The sequence below is a fragment of the Anolis carolinensis genome, chromosome 4, assembly GCF_035594765.1.
Source record: "Anolis carolinensis isolate JA03-04 chromosome 4, rAnoCar3.1.pri, whole genome shotgun sequence".
NCBI lineage: Eukaryota > Metazoa > Chordata > Lepidosauria > Squamata > Dactyloidae > Anolis > Anolis carolinensis.
Window position 1 is genome coordinate 28,753,409 of NC_085844.1, and position 18,776 is coordinate 28,772,184.

Consider the following 18,776-nt stretch of genomic DNA (forward strand, 5'->3'; position numbering starts at 1 on the left):
TTTTTAGCTTATAGCAGCTGTGTGAAAGTGTATATTTTATTGGAGGACTAGTACTAGATGAAGAAGACTTGCCCTAGCACTTTGTCCAGTTTTTATTTATCTCTGAAGCTGTACTCATGAATTTGAAAAGAAAGCAATGCTGTGAAAAATCCACACTCATTCTTCTACAAGAGAGCATTAGATGTATAATCCAAATTGAATGTAAAGAAATTTAAAGACAAGCAAACTGCAAACAGCATTTGAAGTGGTTATGTTAAGTTATAAAGTGACAGTGTGTTGGTTTGTTATATCATTGAGTGATGTCTTGGAAAGATACTGGAACTTTGGCACAATTTTATTTAAGGCTATACATTTGACCACTATGTCAAATTTGTGGAATTCAGGGATGTCAGTAAAACAGATTGCTTGGTTAATATGATAGTGTTTTGAATCAAACCGAAAATACCAATGATATTGAAGAAAGACAGATTTCAGTTCATAGTGATCACTGAAGCTGCACCTCTATGCTTTTTCTCTTCTGTCAGAAGGATTTCAGAGCAATAGGCTTGAACATTCAGTAGCTACTTAACATTTAATTAGAAGTGCAAATTGTATTATTTTTGTCCCATAGGTAACAACAATCCATTTCTAAGCTGCAGAAAAAATGTTGTATATAGCTGCTGTCTTGCCTGTCAATTAAGTTTAAACACGAGAAAGAAAAACAATGCAGAAATATTAGTTGTTTTTAACTCTTCTGCTTTGGTGTTAACCAGTGCAGTGGTGTTCTCTAGCCACTGCAGGACTTACCCAATGGCAATCAGAATCTTTACTTTTTCAAAGCTAATTGTTCCATGTTTAGTTTACTAAATGTCATCTGGATTCAATAAAAAGCAAATGACCTGCATTCAATTAGTATAATTGTAACACAAACAAAATATCACATAGTTTGGGGCTCACACAGGAAAGGAGAAAGTTGGGAAAACTTCCCTATTTGATAAATAAAACATGAAGATATAAAACAGGTTTAGTCATCTATTTTACCTGCTATGTACGCATAAAAATATGAAGTTTGCATTTTGGGTATTTTGTTGTTCGGAAAATGACTCTCAGACTAAAAGGTTACGTGAAATACTAAGCTTCTGTGAGACATGGACATTTTAAAAGTAGTCAACTTCTGCTTTGTGACATCATATACCAAGTACAGTAGAGTCTTGCTTATCCAACCTTCGCTCATGCAACGTTCTGTATTATCCAATGCAGTCTGTCTCCCACCCAGATCCACAGGGCCTTTCTGCGCGCCAGGAAGGATGAGACATGGATGGCGCAGACTTTTCCCGTCGGGCACAGCATCCGGCCTGCACCAGCCGTATCTCCCCCCTCCCAGAGAGCGCCCAGCGCACGGAGAGGCCCACTGCATGTTGCTGCCTAGAGAAACAGCTGTTTCTCTAGGCAGCGATGCGCAGCGGGCCTGTCTGGGCTTGAGGTGCCCTCCAGGAGGGGCAAGACGCGGCCGGCGCAGACTTTTCCCATTGGGCTCAGCGTCCGGCCTGCAAGGAGGGATTATCTCCTTAATCCCTCCTTATTATCCAACATTTTTGCTTATCCAACGTTTTGTCGGCCTGATTATGTTGGATAAGCAAGACTCTGCTGTATGTTAACATAATACTTGTATAAGGAGCAACTGTGAATGAAACTGATTTGAATTTCGTTTCTCAGAAATTTATGACCTTATGCAGCCCCAGTCTTCCATCTTCAGTTCATGACACTTTCATTATCATCACCATCTTATTATATCTCATATTTTACCCAAAAGTGGGACTCAAGACAGCTTATAAAAATAAGGATTACAACAAAATAATGTATTTGTAGTGTTTTGACCTTTACTTTCTATATTGACTGCAAAAGTGATGGGTTTTAGATAATCCTTCAAACCCTTTCTTCCACCAAACATCTTACAAAAGTGGTGCCTTATCTTGGTATTTGATTGTATCAGATCAGCGTAGGATTACTTTAATAATGTATTTAGATTTTAACAACTTTAATACATTTCTTTTTTAAAAAATGCCTTTGTCAAGTCTCATGGTGATCGAGGAAGTGTAGGTTTGGTGTGGCAAATGTTTGCAAGATTGTTGCTCCTGCAAGAGGTCAGTTCTTAGGAAGATATCCTTCAGGAGTGATGTGTAAGTGAGGTGATCACAGGGTCAAGTAAAGTCCAGTCTGACAGCTATGCAAGGGGTTTGGATCCAGGTAGGAAAAGTAGATAACTTCTGGAATTTTTGATTCCTCATTTCTGTTTGGATGAAGTGGGATTATCCATGGATACAAGAAATTTATGCCAAGACACTATCAGCCTGACCTTCCTCAAAAATATTTCCCCAAACTTGCATTACAGTACTTTTTACGTGTAGGGCTAAATATGTTTTAATGACTCACGTTGTATTTATTGATTGTGATGTACTCTTGGCTTTTTGTTTTTATTGTATTTCCTTGTTAACACTATCCTTTCTTTCATGAGACATAGGAAGAATTATTGTCTTGTCTGTTTTTAAAAAACTGGCTGGCTTTAGACCCTGAAATTCATATTATGTTAAAACACTGGTGCATGTTAAGTAGTATGTGAGCATCTGGAGATTTGCGGTGATAAGGAATTCACAGCAGGCAAACAATAAAAAAGAGGAAGATAAAATAGGTTCATTCTTCAGTATTTACAGTTTTAATTTATATTAAGGAATGTGGCAAATATAAAAATTTCAAAGAAATATAGCTTGTATCAGCACTAAAAATGACATTTGGGAATATTTACTTATGGTTTTTAAATTTCTCTTTGCATTCATGAAAACGACACCCATATTTTTAAAAATAAAGAATCATAGCCTTTGGATACATATTTTAAGTGCATACTACCTAGAAAGATATCAGATCCCCTCTGACCTTGGAAACAAAGCAGGGTCAGCCCTGGTTACTACATAGATTGTAAACCACCAGTGAACACCAGATGCTGCAGACTATGCTTCAGTGGAAAGAACTGGAAAAATCAGCTCTGAGTATTCTCTGCATATTTAAACCTTATGAAATTCATGGAATTGCCATAGACTTGAAGGCACATACACACACAATAACATAGAAAAAGTGGACCCAGACTCAAAATGCATCATACAAGGTTTCTTCAGTGCAAAGTTATAAGAAGCCATAGAGGAGAAAAATGGTGATGACAATAGAATAACTGGCCTACAGAATGTAGGCCAGTGACTCTATTGTCGTCACCAGCTTCTAGAATCACCCAGTGATTATGACTAATAGCCATGCTTGGAGATTCAGTATGTAGCAGTGTAAAAACGTAATGTTTCCAAGGTCTGGATGAAGTTAAAGGATAATTAGAAGGCCAGCTTCTCCAGGATAGTTTCATAGAGTGAGGCCAGAACAGAGACAACCAGTGAAACATAACCATCAGACTTCACCGGCTTGTAGCGGATTCATAAAAGAAAGTGATATACATATCTGGAAGGGATGTAATAATGCAATAGCCAGAAAACACCATCATAAGTAGTTTGGGTGCAACCTGATTCTAAAGAGGCTCAATGCATAACAAACAGTCTTCATATTGAGTTTCTTTGAAGATATTGTGTTTGAAAAGTTTTTAAGGTAGTCAGCTTTATGTACTTGACTTCTTGATGTGCTATCACAATATGTGTACAGAACTGCCAAATAATCTTGTAGCTGTAGATAAGATGCTTATCATTGGTAACCCATCTTTGCTCTTAAACATGTGACAATTGTCTCTTATCTTTTCTTCCTTCTGTGTCACTTATTACTGCACCAGCCTAAGTACCTCAGACTTTGCATTAGATAACATTCAAAGGTCATAATATTAAGAGTGCATGCAGTTTATGGATGTACATTATGGATAGCACAATACTGCTGCAAGTTATAAAAGAAAAAGTTCATGGAGATTTGCAGAAAAAGTTTAAACAGAAAAGCTTTGACACCATGTTGGTGATATTTTCTGATATTTTCAGCATTTCCTCTATCTTGTTCATTTTTTTCAGGTTCCCTTCTTAAAAGCTACTCTTCTATAGAAAATCTGTTTTCTGTTACTCTTAACTTACATTTTAAGGTTGCTTTTGGTATTTAGAGTACAGAAGAATGAGCACATCCCAGAATCTATGCAACTAACTCAATGTGATTGTAGAAGATCTTACATGCCATTTTTGCTTTGCATCACTGTCTTTCCCCAATATCACTGTTTGGATTATTTCAGAACATATGATCATATAGGCAGTATAGTTGTCCTCCATATGTGCAAATTTAACTTTTGTGATTTGATTAATATCGTCATTTGAGGGATTTGAGGGCAACTCTGGGGCCAACTTCCAGACGGGTGTTTTCCAGGTTTTTTTAAAAATTGCATTTTCTCTTATTTCACAGGGAACATGTTCTATCCTCTGTGAAAATGGAAGCCTGTTGTGTCAGCAAGAGCTTTTATAATTTTAATGCTTTCTAGAGTTAAATTGCTTCTATTGAAGTAATTAGCTCCTAAAACTATTCATTAGTGAAAAGATGAGAGGATGGTAATTCTGCTACAGTTATTATTAGCAGTATGTCAGAATCTGGATTTTGAGTGAAGCTTGTTGATCTGTGTACTCAGTTCATATTCTTTGTGGAAATACTTAAAGCAGTTATGATGGTCAAGAACTATTAAGAAGAAGAAAGCTTCAAGTCTCCATTGTGTTAATGCGTGGGGTCTTTGGGGGGGGCGGGCGGGCTAAGTGGGTGTGTCAAAACAAAGTTACTCTGGGAGGGGCTGCTTGTACATTTTCCTTGTCTACAGCCCAAGCAATTGTCCAGGCCATACCTCAAGTAGCCACTTAACTCTGAGGAACCCTCTGAAGCCATGCACTGGAGAAAATGAGGACTCCTGTCAGACAGTTGCCTTCTACGGTAGTGCTGGTGTTGTCTTCTCTTCGCTAACCTAGAAAAACTGGAACTATTTGTGTAACATAACCCGTACAGTATACACCAGCAGGCCTGTGTGCTCTGTCATAATATTACCTTAAACCCGTCTTAAACCCATACGTTTCAGCTGTATTTAACCAAAAGGCAGAGATCCATGAGGAATTGAGGAAAGAGGGAAGTCTTGTTCCCTTATTCTCTTCTTCATCTTATCTGGTGAAGCCACTTGCCATTTGCCTACCATATATAAAGCTATTAAGAATTACCTAATGGGTATTCACTGCAGTCTGTAGGATGTGCCTTTTATCATGTTTTTCACAGGACTAGCAGGTTAGCAGTGCAATTTATTTTTATCTTGTTTTTCCCTTCCTAATGCAGACCTTGTACGTTGTTTGTTTTCTGTTATAAATTGAATCATGTGTATTAAACATTTAACTGTAACAAATGTATATTTTGCATCACATGGCCAGTTGTTTGGCCACAAGTAAACAGTTTTTATTATAGTCCTGAGCTGCTATGGTGCTGATTCCCAAACAGCCTTGTAAAAGTGAAATAAAACTGAAGGGCTTGCAACATTATCCTGTTAATTATTACAGTGTTCCTTCACTACTTCGCAGTTCACTTTTTGTGGATTCGCTGTTTCGCGGTTTTTCAATAAATTCTAAAAGGCTATTATAAATCATAAAAATTACAATTTACAGCCTAAGGAAGAGGGAAAGGAGAAGCCGAAGGGAGAGAAAAGGAGCCCAAGCAGCAACGGGAGGAGAAGGAGGCGATTTATCAACACACGATTGGTTGATAAAGACTTAAAATAGTGTATAACTACTAAAATAATGTATAAATATTAAAATAAATATGGTGTCCCTACTTCACAGATTTTTACTTATTGCGGGTGGTCCTGGAACCTAACCCCTGTGATAATTGAGGGAGCACTGTATTGTATATAGAGTTTCAGCTCACTCTTTGTTAATGACACTGTAAAATTTCTTACAATCAATGTCAATATGAAAACTATAAGACTTAGAAGATGATATTCTTAAATCAGAATATCCTTCTTAAACACATAGAAAATAGGTTTGGTATTAATGTTGCTACAGCAGATGAACAACTTGGTTGGTTGCCAGTTTTCTTTACAGTCAATGATAGTTTATACTATTTAAACCCAGTTTGCAGAAGAATATGGTATGTAGTGCTTGGAAAATATACTTTTATACTTTTAGGACAACAATGCCTAGAATCCTGTAGCCAGTATAGCAAGAGACTATCCCATTTGGGGAATTCTGGAAGTTGTAGTCTAAGAAGCGACTTAGATATGAGATTCTTACCTATGAAACAGTGATGACTGATTTTTCATTTTGAAAAATCACAATTTTAACAGTTTCTGAGAGATATTTTTAAAGCTGTCAAACACTATGCTGAAGTCCATTTGAGAATGCTGGTTGTATGTATCATTTTTACTTATACATTTGTATGTGGCATTTTTGAATGCACATTGCAGACTCCTTCCATCAACAGCACTTTTAATGAAGACTTGGGCTAAAACCTTTATTTCTGATGGGTTAACCTAGAACATGATGGATTTTGCTTTGTTTTTGCATTGAGGAACAATATACACTCTGCAATTTAAATGTCAATCAAATCACCATCTCTGCAACTTTCTTCACATTAATAATTGATTGTGAGAACTGCTGCAAAGGACTTCTTTTTCATATATTTGGAGCAATTTGAAATGCTCTGGACCACTTCAGAAGAAACTATGCTGTGGCATTGCTCCTGTTTCTGTGATGCTCAGTTTAGCAGGGGGGAAAAGTCTTATATTGCTTTTTTATTTGACATTGGAAGGAATCCTATGAAGAACTATTCTAAGGGAGAGAACACCTTCTGTCACTTGATTCTACTTAATATGTTAGCTATTCTTGTCGGTTCCAATTAACCTGTCAATGTTTGTTTGTTTTTATGGTGTAAATGTTTGCATTATGTTAGTAGATTCTGAAAACTCAATTAATATGCCTTATGTAATAATAGGTAAGTGCTCAGAAGCATTACAGAGTTCATTACCCAATTCACGGAGTTGTATAAAAGGGAAATTTGACACACACTTTGGTCTGATGAATTCTTATGTACATAGCAAGAGAGTGCTTTCACTTGTCTTAGATAGGAAATTGTGAAATCAAGAGTGGTCTCTTGAGACTAATTGGCAGTAATAGATAAATGGCAATGATATAGGAACTGTAAAAATGATGTGCACAATGAGGCACAAATTAAATAAAGTACATTTTAACGGTAGCAGATGGATTTGATGCTGGTGGAAAGTCTAGAACAGATAATCTTTTTTTAAAAAAAAAATTCAACTTGAAAATAAAGAAGAAAAAATTACCATTAATTTGCTGCAGTAAAATTGAAAATTTCATTGACTTTATCTTTCTCTTTTTTAAAAAGGCTATTTTTATGATTCCTACAAATCCCCCTCCAACATTCCGAAAACCAGAGCTTTGGTCTGACGAATTTACTGATTTTGTGAAAAAATGTTTGGTGAAGAATCCTGAGCAGAGAGCTACTGCAACACAACTTTTGCAGGTCAGTTATCAGTTGGTTTTATTCAAGAACATGTAGCTCAGGATGAAGCTTACATTTGTGCTCTGTTGGTAGAAAGGAATAAAGATGCTGTGATTTATGTTTATCATTTTATTTATACCCTGTTCTCCTGATATTTATTTATTTATTATTTATTTACAGTATTTATATTCCGCCCTTCTCACCCCGAAGGGGACTCATGACGGATCACATTGCACACATATAAGGCAAACATTCAATGCCATAACATAGAACAGAGACAGAGACAGATGCAGGCATGGGCTGGCCTCGAACTCATGACCTCTTGGTCAGAGTGATTTGTTGCAGCTGGCTGCTAACCAGCCTGCACCTGGGAGTGAAGGCCACTTACAAAATTATTAAAAATCAGACCTGCTTAAGAACTCATGAAGTTATCATACTAAAATTCATCCAAATTTAGCCAAAATGTCTGAGGACATCTCATGTGACATCCTATGCATACAGGAAACACACAGAGACATTACAATGAGAAGACCAAAAATTCTTGGAATGCAGCTGGCAGTGGAACGACCTCACAGACAATATGGCAGTGCCATTTTTGTACGATCTGGTGTAGCAATCTCTGCAACTTCCCTCACAGAAGTGAACAACATTGAAATCTTATCTGTGGAACTTGATAGTTGCACCGTATCATCACTCTATAAACCACCTGGGGCTGATTTCTATTTTACATCCCCAACCAGTTGCCACAATCATGAAGCCCATTTTGTTGTGGGAGATTTCAATAGCCACAGCTGTGTCTGGGGCTATGACGAAGATGATAGAAATGGCGAAGCAGTTCTAATGTGGGCCGACAATAGTAGAATGAGCCTCCTTCATGACAGTAAATTACCTCCATCATTTAATAGCGGCCGATGGAAGCGTGGTTATAACCCTGATCTGATTTTTGTAAAGGAAAGCATAAGCCACCAATGCACCAAAAGGGTATTAAACCCAATACCTAACACACAACACAGACCAATATGCTGCGTAGCATACGCAGCTGTAAGACCGAAAAGTGTCCCATTCCGCAGAAGATATAACTTCAATAAAGCTAACTGGACAAAGTTTACAGAGACCTTGGAAGCTGCTATTTCTGATATAGAACCTTCTATAGAAAATTATGACCTGTTCGTAGAAGCTGTGAAAAGATCCTCAAGGCTCTCAATCCCTAGAGGCTGTCGCACAAGCTACCTACCAGGCCTAAATGAAGAATCACTAAATTAGCTACAAGAATATCTCAGATTATTTCAAGAGAACCCATACAGTGATGGGACTATAGCAGCAGGCCAAAAACTATCTACAGCCTTAGCTAATGCTAAGAAAGACCGTTGGATAGAGCTGCTTGAGAACCTGGACATGTCCAAGAGTAGCCGAAAAGCCTGGCAATTGCTGAGACGCTTGGATAGTGACCCTCTGGTCAACCCTGGACACGCGAACGTGACACCAGATCAGATAGCTCACCAGCTAATTCAGAATGGGAAAACCAACTGCAGCAGAATAAAGATGAAAATCAACAGGGTGCCAGAACTTGAAACCCACCAGTTGTCTTCTCCTCTAAACCTGAAAGAACTCAGAGAAGCCATCAAGCGATGTAAGACTGGTAAAGCACCTGGCCTAGATGACCTGATGATGAAGCAAATCAAGCACTTGGGGGCCAAAGCTGAAAACTGGCTTTTGAAATTCTACAATCAATGCCTGGCACACAAACAGATTCCCAGAGCATGGAGGAAAACTAAGATTATTGCCATCTTAAAACCTGGTAAAGATACCTCCAATGCCAGGAACTATCGACCAATCTCCCTCTTATGTCATCTATATAAAGTCTATGAGAGGATGCTATTAAATCGACTAGGACCTGTTATCGAACCCAAGCTTATTGCACAACAAGCAGGTTTCAGACCAGGGAAAAACTGTACAGGTCAAATTCTTCATCTGACTGAACATATCGAGGAAGCCTATGAAAAAGGCTGCATTACGGGAACAGTTTTTGTGGACCTTACGGCAGCATATGACACGGTGCAACATAGAAAAATGCTGCATAAAGTCTACCATATCACCCGGGACTTTGACTTCACAAAAACTGTCCAGACCCTCTTAGAAAACTGCAGCTTCTATGTGGAGTTTCAGGGCCAGAAAAGCAGATGGAGGAGGCAAAAGAATGGTTTACCCCAAGGCAGCGTTCTTGCACCAACCTTATTTAACATCTTCACGAACGATCAGCCATTACCACCACTCACAAAGAGCTTTATATATGCTGATGACCTTGGCCTTACAACACAAGCAAAAGATTTTGAAACAGTTGAAAAGCAACTCACCAATGCCTTGAAAGATCTCTCCAGCTACTACAAAGAGAACCACCTGAAGCCTAACCCTGCCAAGACACAAGTGTGTGCTTTCCACGTAACCGCGAAGCCAACAGGAAACTGAAAGTTACTTGGGAAGGCCAAGAGCTCGAACACTGTTTCCATCCTAAATACCTTGGTGTCACCTTAGACCGAACACTAACATATAGGAAACTGCATGAACACCAAGCACAAAGTAGCTGCACGCAATAACATCCTGCGGAAACTGACTGGCAGCGAATGGGGTGCAGACCCACAAGTAGTAAGAACATCAGCCCTGGCCTTGTCTTTCTCAACTGCAGAGTATGCCTGTCCTGTTTGGCACAAGTCTGCCCATGCAAAGCAGGTGGACATAGCACTGAATGAAACATGCAGAATCATCACAGGATGCCTTAAACCTACACCTGTTGATAAACTCTACAAGTTAGCTGGCATTGCCCCTCCTGACGTGCGACGGGAAGTTGCTGCTAACGGTGAGAGAAAAAAGGTCGAACATTGTGAAAGCCACCCACTGCATGACCATCACCCTCCTCCCACCAGACTCAAATCAAGGAAGGGCTTCATGAGAACCACCACTCCTCTTGATGTTCCTCCAGCAACAGCAAGGGTGTCCCTCTGGGCAGCTAAACCTGGCAATTCTAACTGGATGGCCCCCCAAGAGGGTCTTCCTCCAGGGGCAAACCAGGAATGGGCAACTTGGAAGTCCCTGAACAGACTCAGAAGTGGAGTGGGCAGATCTAAAGACAACTTGGCAAGGTGGCACTACCTGGAGGAATCCTCCACCTTGTGTGACTGTGGAGCTGAACAAACAACTCAGCACATGTATGCTTGCCCACAATGCCCTGCCTCATGTACGGAGGAGGAGTTGTTTAAAGCTACAGACAATGCGGTTGCTGTTGCCCGCTTTTGGTCCAAAACTATTTAGTTGCTTGTGATTTCTTTTCCTTTTATTTTATTTCCATTATTTGAAATGTATTTGCTGTACCAATGCTTTTGACACGAAATAATAATCATACTAAAATATAGTTAAACAGATTATATTAAAAGTACCACAATTAAATAAAAAACATTTTTAAGAAACATGGGTGCACCAATACCTTAGATTTAATGCAATTTGACACCACTTTAACTGCCTTGGCCCAATACTGTGGAATCCTGGGAGTTGATGTTTGGTGAGACACCAACACACTTTGGAAGAGAAGGCTTTGTAAAACAGCATCTGTCTTGTTGAGCTAGGAGGCACCAACCCTACTGGAGATGGTGAATGGAAGAATGTGGTATCAGCATAAGAGAAGTACAGTTTGGAGGGACCATGCATGAATTAAATGAATGGTTTTTCTTAATGCTTTAAATGCAATAAAGTCTGATAAGATAATATATCCCTGAGCTAGTGTTAAAAAAAAGTTTGTTATCTCCCGACGGAAAAGCCCAACAAAATGCAATATTGGTTCCATCCTTAAAAGAATAATGAGACTCTTTTTAGAATCCATCATATTTTTTTGTTATCCAGAAACTGGATAATTATGGCATCTTAGAAGCAGGATGGTCCCAGGCAACTTCAGATCTGGGTCTGGACCATATTTGGCACACAGACCCAACATGGCCAAATGTTCATACAGGCCTAGTTTGCGGAGGATTGACCCACGATTCTGGGAATTGTAGTTCACCCACATTATTATGTATTTTCTAATGGGAATATTCATAACAAACAAAATCAAAGACTGGCTTTTTTCTAATAAATACTGTTACTAATTAACTACATGATATTACCTCAACAAACAATCCCTTTTTCAAATAAACCGAGCACTGCTGGGTACCCAAGCTAGTATTTAAATAAGTGTCACCTGCCCATTTCAAAGCTTTTTATTGGGGCTTAATTTGCCATTGATTCAAGTCATGTCAAATATACAGGTTTGTTGAAGGTATAGTGACTGCTGTGCTCAAGAGTGCTAATCCGCATTGTCAGCTTGTTTAGAAGAATTACATGGTGTAACTGAATTCATTAAAAAGTTTGTTTACTCATGTCAGGCTATCTTTGCTTTGCTTATTTATCACCTAATTTACATTTCCTTTGGGCAATTACATCTTCAACTATTATCCTGTTGCATTTTTAGTAAGATTCCTCTCATGGTTACTATTTACTTAAACAAAAAGGAAAATCCTATTTCATTGCAAATCAGTTAAAGAGATTGTATATTTCCTTATTCTAGATTTAATTGTTGTCCAAAGGGAAATGCTGCTTCATGCAGTGAAGTTGATTGACATGTTGTTTGAATGTGTTATTTGTGCTCATAATATATGTACAGGTTGTCTGTAGATTTTGTTTTATTTAACTGCATGGGTTCATTTTCTAGCATCCTTTTATTAAGAATGCCAAACCAGTCTCAATACTAAGAGATCTGATTACTGAAGCAATGGAAATTAAGGCCAAAAGACATGAAGAGCAGCAGAGGGAACTTGAAGAAGAGGATGAAAACTCGGTATGTTGGAATAATTTTGACAATTACAAAAGTTTAAGTGAGTTGACATGATCAAGAGAGTTGTCAGTGCCTACACCTCATCCTTTCTGAAATTCATATTTGTCTATACAAAATACCTAATGTTAAAAGGAGTTAGTTAGAAGTGGTTTAGAAGGAGCCTATTTTTATTTTGCATTGGTTATTTTACATTATTTTATCCTGCCTTTCTCCCAATATTATGACTCAAGGCACTTAACAGCAAACATGACATGATACAAATTAAAAACAACACATGTAAACATAAATATAAAAATTAAAAACCAATTAAATATCAGTGTTATAAAACACAACAATTAAAATACAATTTAAAAACTATGTGGTCCCCCAAAATCCTACTCAAAGTATATGGATATATCCAGGGGATGTCTTCATGTATACAGTTTATAAGCCAAATCTCAAAGCTGTCCTTTACATTCAAGAAAAATCCTATCCTCTCTGTTCAGATGTTCCCTTAGAATCTCTTATTTAAAATCAATAGAAATTAAATACAGTTTCTGTGGAAGCACCATCTAAGAAAATAGTTTGACTAGACAAGAGGGAAGGTGCTAGCGCCCTTCCTCTGAATCAAGTTTATTGTTTTGCATGTCTTGGTTTCTCACATATGAAATAATTAATAGCATGATTAACTCTGTTTGTTTTCAGAATGAGCTGTAGGAATTAATCTTAAATCAGAGTAATAGACTGATATCGTTCAGTATTGTCTGCATTGACAAGAAGAAGATCTCCAGGATTTAAAACAGTCTTTCTTAATTCTAACTGGAGTCACCCAGGAATAAACCTGAGACCTATTGTACTTTAAAAAAAACAACCAGGTATTCTGAGCTGTGGTTTAGAAGATAAATTCTTCAAACACACTAATGAATTTCCTTGATTCTCTCATCAAGTTTAATGATGCTTTATTGTACAGCAGAGTTGAAGGCCTGTTTTGTAGTAGAGACCTAATTTAAGTGACAGGCTGAAATAAAATTACTCAGTGTAAAATAAGATTACTGTATTATACACTAAAGTTGTGCAGAATCATTTGGAAAGTTTGTTATAGATACTTAAAATATATGAAGTCATACACCTGTTTCTTGTAACATAAGCTATAAATGCATCCATTACGTAGATGTACGCTTACCTTCCAGCAAAAGATTCAGTCCGATAATCAATTTTGTAGCCTACAATTACAGTCTGGGTTATGGGAATGTATCATAATGGTGTTTATCTGTATTGGAAGCAAGCAAAACCAGAATAAGAAAATGGTGACACTGCTGTTTTGTTGTTTCTGGCTTTGATGAGGCAAACCTTATTTTTTATAGGAACTTTAAAAAATAGGCATAATTTTATTTTAAATTAGTCTTCTAAAGAGACACATTAATTTCAGAGCAAATTGTAAATAGAGGTTTATCAAATATTACTATACAAGTTTAAACGACTGAAAACACAAAGGTGCTTGAGGTCACAAATGTATTCTCTTAGAAAAGCAACTAAAAGCCAATACACATATATGAAATATGTGTATAATTTGAGTTGTTCTAAGATGATGAAATTGGTTTCTGGTTGCCGACCCCCAAAGGTTGTTGTGTGTTACCCTTTAAAAGACGCAATAGGACATTTTAAATATATAACTTTACCAAATACAAAGAGCTTGATTAGTTGTTTCAGGGCTATTGATGTATCGGAGCAGTCTGTGACTGGATGTTTGTCAGACTGGATGTTTGTCAAGTTTCTATGCTGTATGTTTTGTGTTTAAATAACTAATCTATCAGATGTGTCTCAGTGTATTTATTAGTCAGTTGGTTTGCTCCTGCTCTATGGATTACTGAGTACTTGCTGTGTTACCTTTTGTTTGACGAAGAATTCTGTATGACTTGGAATGTGTGCATAATTTTATTTTTGCCATAGAAAAGGCTTGTCCTTTAACACTGTTAAACTTGTTACATAACAAAAATCTTAAGTATCATATTCCTTGTGAGTCATTATAGTCTTATCGGTTGCCCTACAACTAGAAATAGAAAGCCAAGTAATATATTTATTGGCCATGTTTGCATTTCTTTGAGTTTTGTGCAGAGGGGGCCAGAGGTAAAAACTGTTTTGCCATCTATCACCAGAAAGAGACATTCTTCCTTATAACACTAATGCACATTATACTGGATAATATAAAATTAACATTGAGACTTTACATTTTATGAAAATCGAGTTTGTCAGTGTCCCCTTTACTAGATATGCTAAAAAAAAAAAACAGTTGTAGGAACTAGATTTGATTGCTAAAAACCAGATAGGATTTTACTAGAACCCCTTCTTACTAAAATCACTGCTTTCAAAAAAGAAGTGTGTCAAAGGAAAGGCTTGGATACTTTGTCCTACATTTGAGTGTGATGATAATTGGCTTTATAAGATAAATTTGGCTTGTCTGTTTTCTGTTTGAAGTTTGCTAGAATGAAATGGCCTGTGGTAATTATTTCAAAACATAGTATGTCTTCAAACGCTCAAACGGACACCTGTACGCTGGCCAGCTCTCATAAACAAGTAGCAGTGTCTACCTTGTCTGAAAGCTATGCAGAATATGACAGGAAATAATACTTTTGAAATGAAGCTTAGGCATGTTACAGGAATAGCTTGTCTGAAGGGAATGTATTTTGACAAATTGACATGTTTTGATAGGTGCTGAGGTAATTTTGCAGATTTTTTTAATTAAGTAAAAAGTGCAAACCAAGTACTCTACAGAAGGTTAATCCTAATATCAAAGTTTAAATGTTAGTTTAAGCATTACGAAACATGACCAATCTTTGCTTTTACGCATTTTTAAAGTGTGATCCAAATTTGATTCTGAGGTCAGGCAAGTTCTATTATGGAAATGTAGAGCAACCCGTTGCCTGGCAGCCCCCAAGAAACATGTCCAAATATTTATTTCGGTGGATCTTTTGAAGAAATTGACTAATTATCAACTTCTACTATATATTTTACTTCACATTTGAATTCTTTCAATATTTGTTTAAAACATCACTCCTGAATAAATCTAAATAATGAAGATCCTTTGTAGCATTTGACAAAACAAAAAATATAGTAATCACATCTGCGTCTTTCCCTGTGACTAATTCGTAATTTTTAAAACTTATTTGATATGCTTAAATAAATAGCTTATACAATTCCTTAATTAAAAATAGCTATAGTGAGTTAAGTAGTTAGAAGTTTTGAAAAATAATCTGTTGCTTTATTTCTTGTTTGCAATCCTTGTATTTGTGTCATCATAATTTCTCAAAATGTGGTAAATGTTTTTATGTTTTGTCTTAGAATTGTGTAATGTACACAAAAATTGTAGATTATGTAGTTGTCTACCTTTTGCTTGAAATAATATTTTTCACATATATTTGAGGAAAATGATAAAATTTGCTCTTTAATGATAGAGAATAGTTTCATATCCTTTTATTTATAAAATTTGTCTCAGCTTCTAAACATTTATTAAATACTTCAATCCCCATGATTTCCTGAAAGGAACAAATAGGATTTAGCTATGCATAGAGTTGTACCCATTTTAGGATACTCTATGATGAAACGTAAGGGCACAGTGGGTAAAAGCGCTAAGCTGCAGAACTAACTGACCAGAAGGTTGGCTTTTTGAATCCGAAGGATGAGATGAGCTCCCAGTGCTAACCCCAGCTTCTGCCGACCTAGCAGTTTGAAAACATGCAAATGTGAGTAGATCAGTAGGTGCCGCTTTGCCACGGTACTCCACGCAGTCATGCTGGCCACATGACCTAGGAGGCGTATACGTTCAACGCCAGCTCTTCAGCTTAGAAATGGAAATGAGCACCAACCCCCAGAGTCAGACACGACTAGACTTAATGTCAAGAGGAAACCTTTACCTTTATTTATGATAAAACAAGTAACCTAAGACATCCATCATGATTAATATCTGTCATCTTACATTTGAGCAAGCAGTGAAGACCTTGGGTATACATAAAAAGTAATGCAGAACACCCATGGCTTTTGGTTTACTAAGAATCAATAGGATATGAAAATGTTTGAAAATAGGTGTACACGTTCAGATAACTGTTAATTGGGTCCTGCAAATGTCAATAGATGTATTTTTCCAATTTTTTTGCTTAGCATCATTTTATCTTAGATATTCATATAGCTACTACAATATTTTTGGAATTGTTGTATAATGTACTAAATCTTGTTTTTATGTCAAGTCTTAAATTTTAAATCTTCCATTCTACTTAATTGTCTTTGCTGCCCTCTAGTGCTCCTCTGTATATAGACAAAGTGTGGCTGATGTTGCTACTGGGTTCCAAAATGAATTTTAAGTTATTTAGTATGTCTGTGCCTTCAAGTCATCTCGGACCACATGAATTCACAGTTTTCTTAGGGCAGGAATACTCAGAGGTATGTTTGGCAATTCCATTCATCTTAACCAGTGATAAAAAAAAATCACTGTTAAATTCCATTTTCATGTACTTTATACCATCTAGGATAGGAAAAATATCTACCTACTGTGAAAGTTTTTGGATTCACATGAAGGAGATCTCTGCCTATTCAGCTAATAAAGTGTATTCAATTTTTGAACAGAAGAAGTGAAATTGTGCACATAGTTAGCCAATCTAACGTCATAAAATATTTTCTGATTGTACATTTGTACACTAAACTCTAATCAAAAATACAGTTCAAGGCGGGAGAGCAAGCCAGCTGCAATTAACTGCAATGAATCACTCTGACCAGGAGGTCATGAGTTCGAGGCCGCTCGGAGCCTATGTTTGTTTGTTTTTGTTCTATGTTAAAAGGCATTGAATGTTTGCCTATATGTGTAATGTGATCCGCCCTGAGTCCCCTTCGGGGTGAGAAGGGCGGAATATAAATGCTGTAAATAAATAAATAAATCTACTGGGACTTTCCAGAAAATAATATTTGCAGCATACCTTGATCAAAAACATTGACAATTACCTCTTGTAAATTATAGTTATTTTACAGCACGGGCACAGGTTGGTCATGTGTAGGTTAAAAGTACGATCGCAGATAGTGTGATTAATAGTGAAAGTAATATTTTTAAATGTTTTAATGTGTTTTAAATTCAATTTTAAAAGTTTATTTTAATCATACATTGTTTTAAGGCATTGAATAGTTGCCTATGTGTAAAACCACCTTGAGTCCCCTTCGGGGTTGAGAAGGGCAGAGTATAAATATGGCAAATAAATAAATATGCACACCCCACAAAACATACACATTTTCTCTTGAACCTTAGCTGTGTGAGGGTTGCTAATTCACCGAGTCTCCTCTGGGATCTAGACCTTTTGAATATTTTTTTTGGGATTCTGGCCCTTTGAGTGCTGGTTACAAGAGTATCCCTGTACATACATATCATAATGTACATTACATATCGTAATGTACAGTGTGTTTGCAGATCAAGGATAGAGAACTTCTGACTTGCAAGCAGGATATACCCTACAAACTTGTGCACAAATTGACTTCATGTATAAGTTGAGGGCAGGCTTTGGGGCTAAAATTATGGATGTTGAGATGACCCATAGATAGATCGAGAATCACTCTATGGAGAGGGGAAAGCATCAGTGCCACCTCAAGGGCCCATCTGTCCTTATCTGTTGCCACTTTCCTGCCCAGGCTTTTGAAAAGTCTAGATGTGGCACTGCAAGCATAGAGAATAAGGGAAGTCATTGTGGGGTTCTTCCAGAATAGATTATATCCTGGATTTTGGGGTCAATTATTTTTACTCAAACTCAAGGCCTGTGGGCCAAATCCTCCCCCTCATGTCATTTTATGTGGCTCTCAAGGCCTTTCAGTTGTCAGGGCATTATAGTTATAGTTATAAGTCTTACAATAACAAACAGCCCTTTGAAGCCAACCATAGTGTGATGTGTCCCTCAGTGAAAATGGTCCCAGTTCTAGATGTATTATGAGTATATACAGTAATCTAGATAGCAGCACCCATCCACTGTCCCATCTTTTCTGCTACCGCATTGAATGCAGTTTAAGGGATTTTTCTTCTCCCCTCAAGCTGCAATTTTTAGTAAAGCTATCATTGATTTAATGTGTGAAACATGGGCATGCCAAGGATGAAAAGACGGGGATCATCGTGGTCACCTCACTTCTTCACTGCAACTGGGCCTTTAAAAATGAGAGTGAGTGTGAGATTGTGTGACAGAGGTTTTTAAAATCACATTAAAAGCTGCATGCAGTGGGTAGCCCTTTCCTATTTGGGATAATGAATCTGCTCTAGTTGCCTTGTGAAATCAAGTATGCTTTTCTGGAAACAATTCAGCTCTTCAACCAAAAGTGGTTCTTCCATGTGAAAATGGTGCCATCTAAAAGAATTCCTTATATGGGGTTATGGGATACATAAAGCACTGCAGGGAACAGGAGTAAAGAGGGGAATCCCAATAGTACATTTCAT

At 37.2% G+C, this 18,776-nt stretch overlaps 1 protein-coding gene across 2 annotated transcripts in view; it reads left to right on the forward strand.

Moving 5' to 3' along the window:
* The window catches only part of stk3 (serine/threonine kinase 3), a 150,680-nt gene that overhangs the window by 58,328 nt on the left and 73,576 nt on the right, over positions 1 to 18,776 (forward strand). For both annotated transcript variants that reach the window (XM_008108398.3, XM_003219506.4), the window contains 2 exons: positions 7,369 to 7,506; positions 12,221 to 12,346. In XM_008108398.3, the coding sequence (XP_008106605.1) occupies positions 7,369 to 7,506; positions 12,221 to 12,346 (264 nt within the window). The remainder of the gene's footprint in view (positions 1 to 7,368; positions 7,507 to 12,220; positions 12,347 to 18,776) is intronic.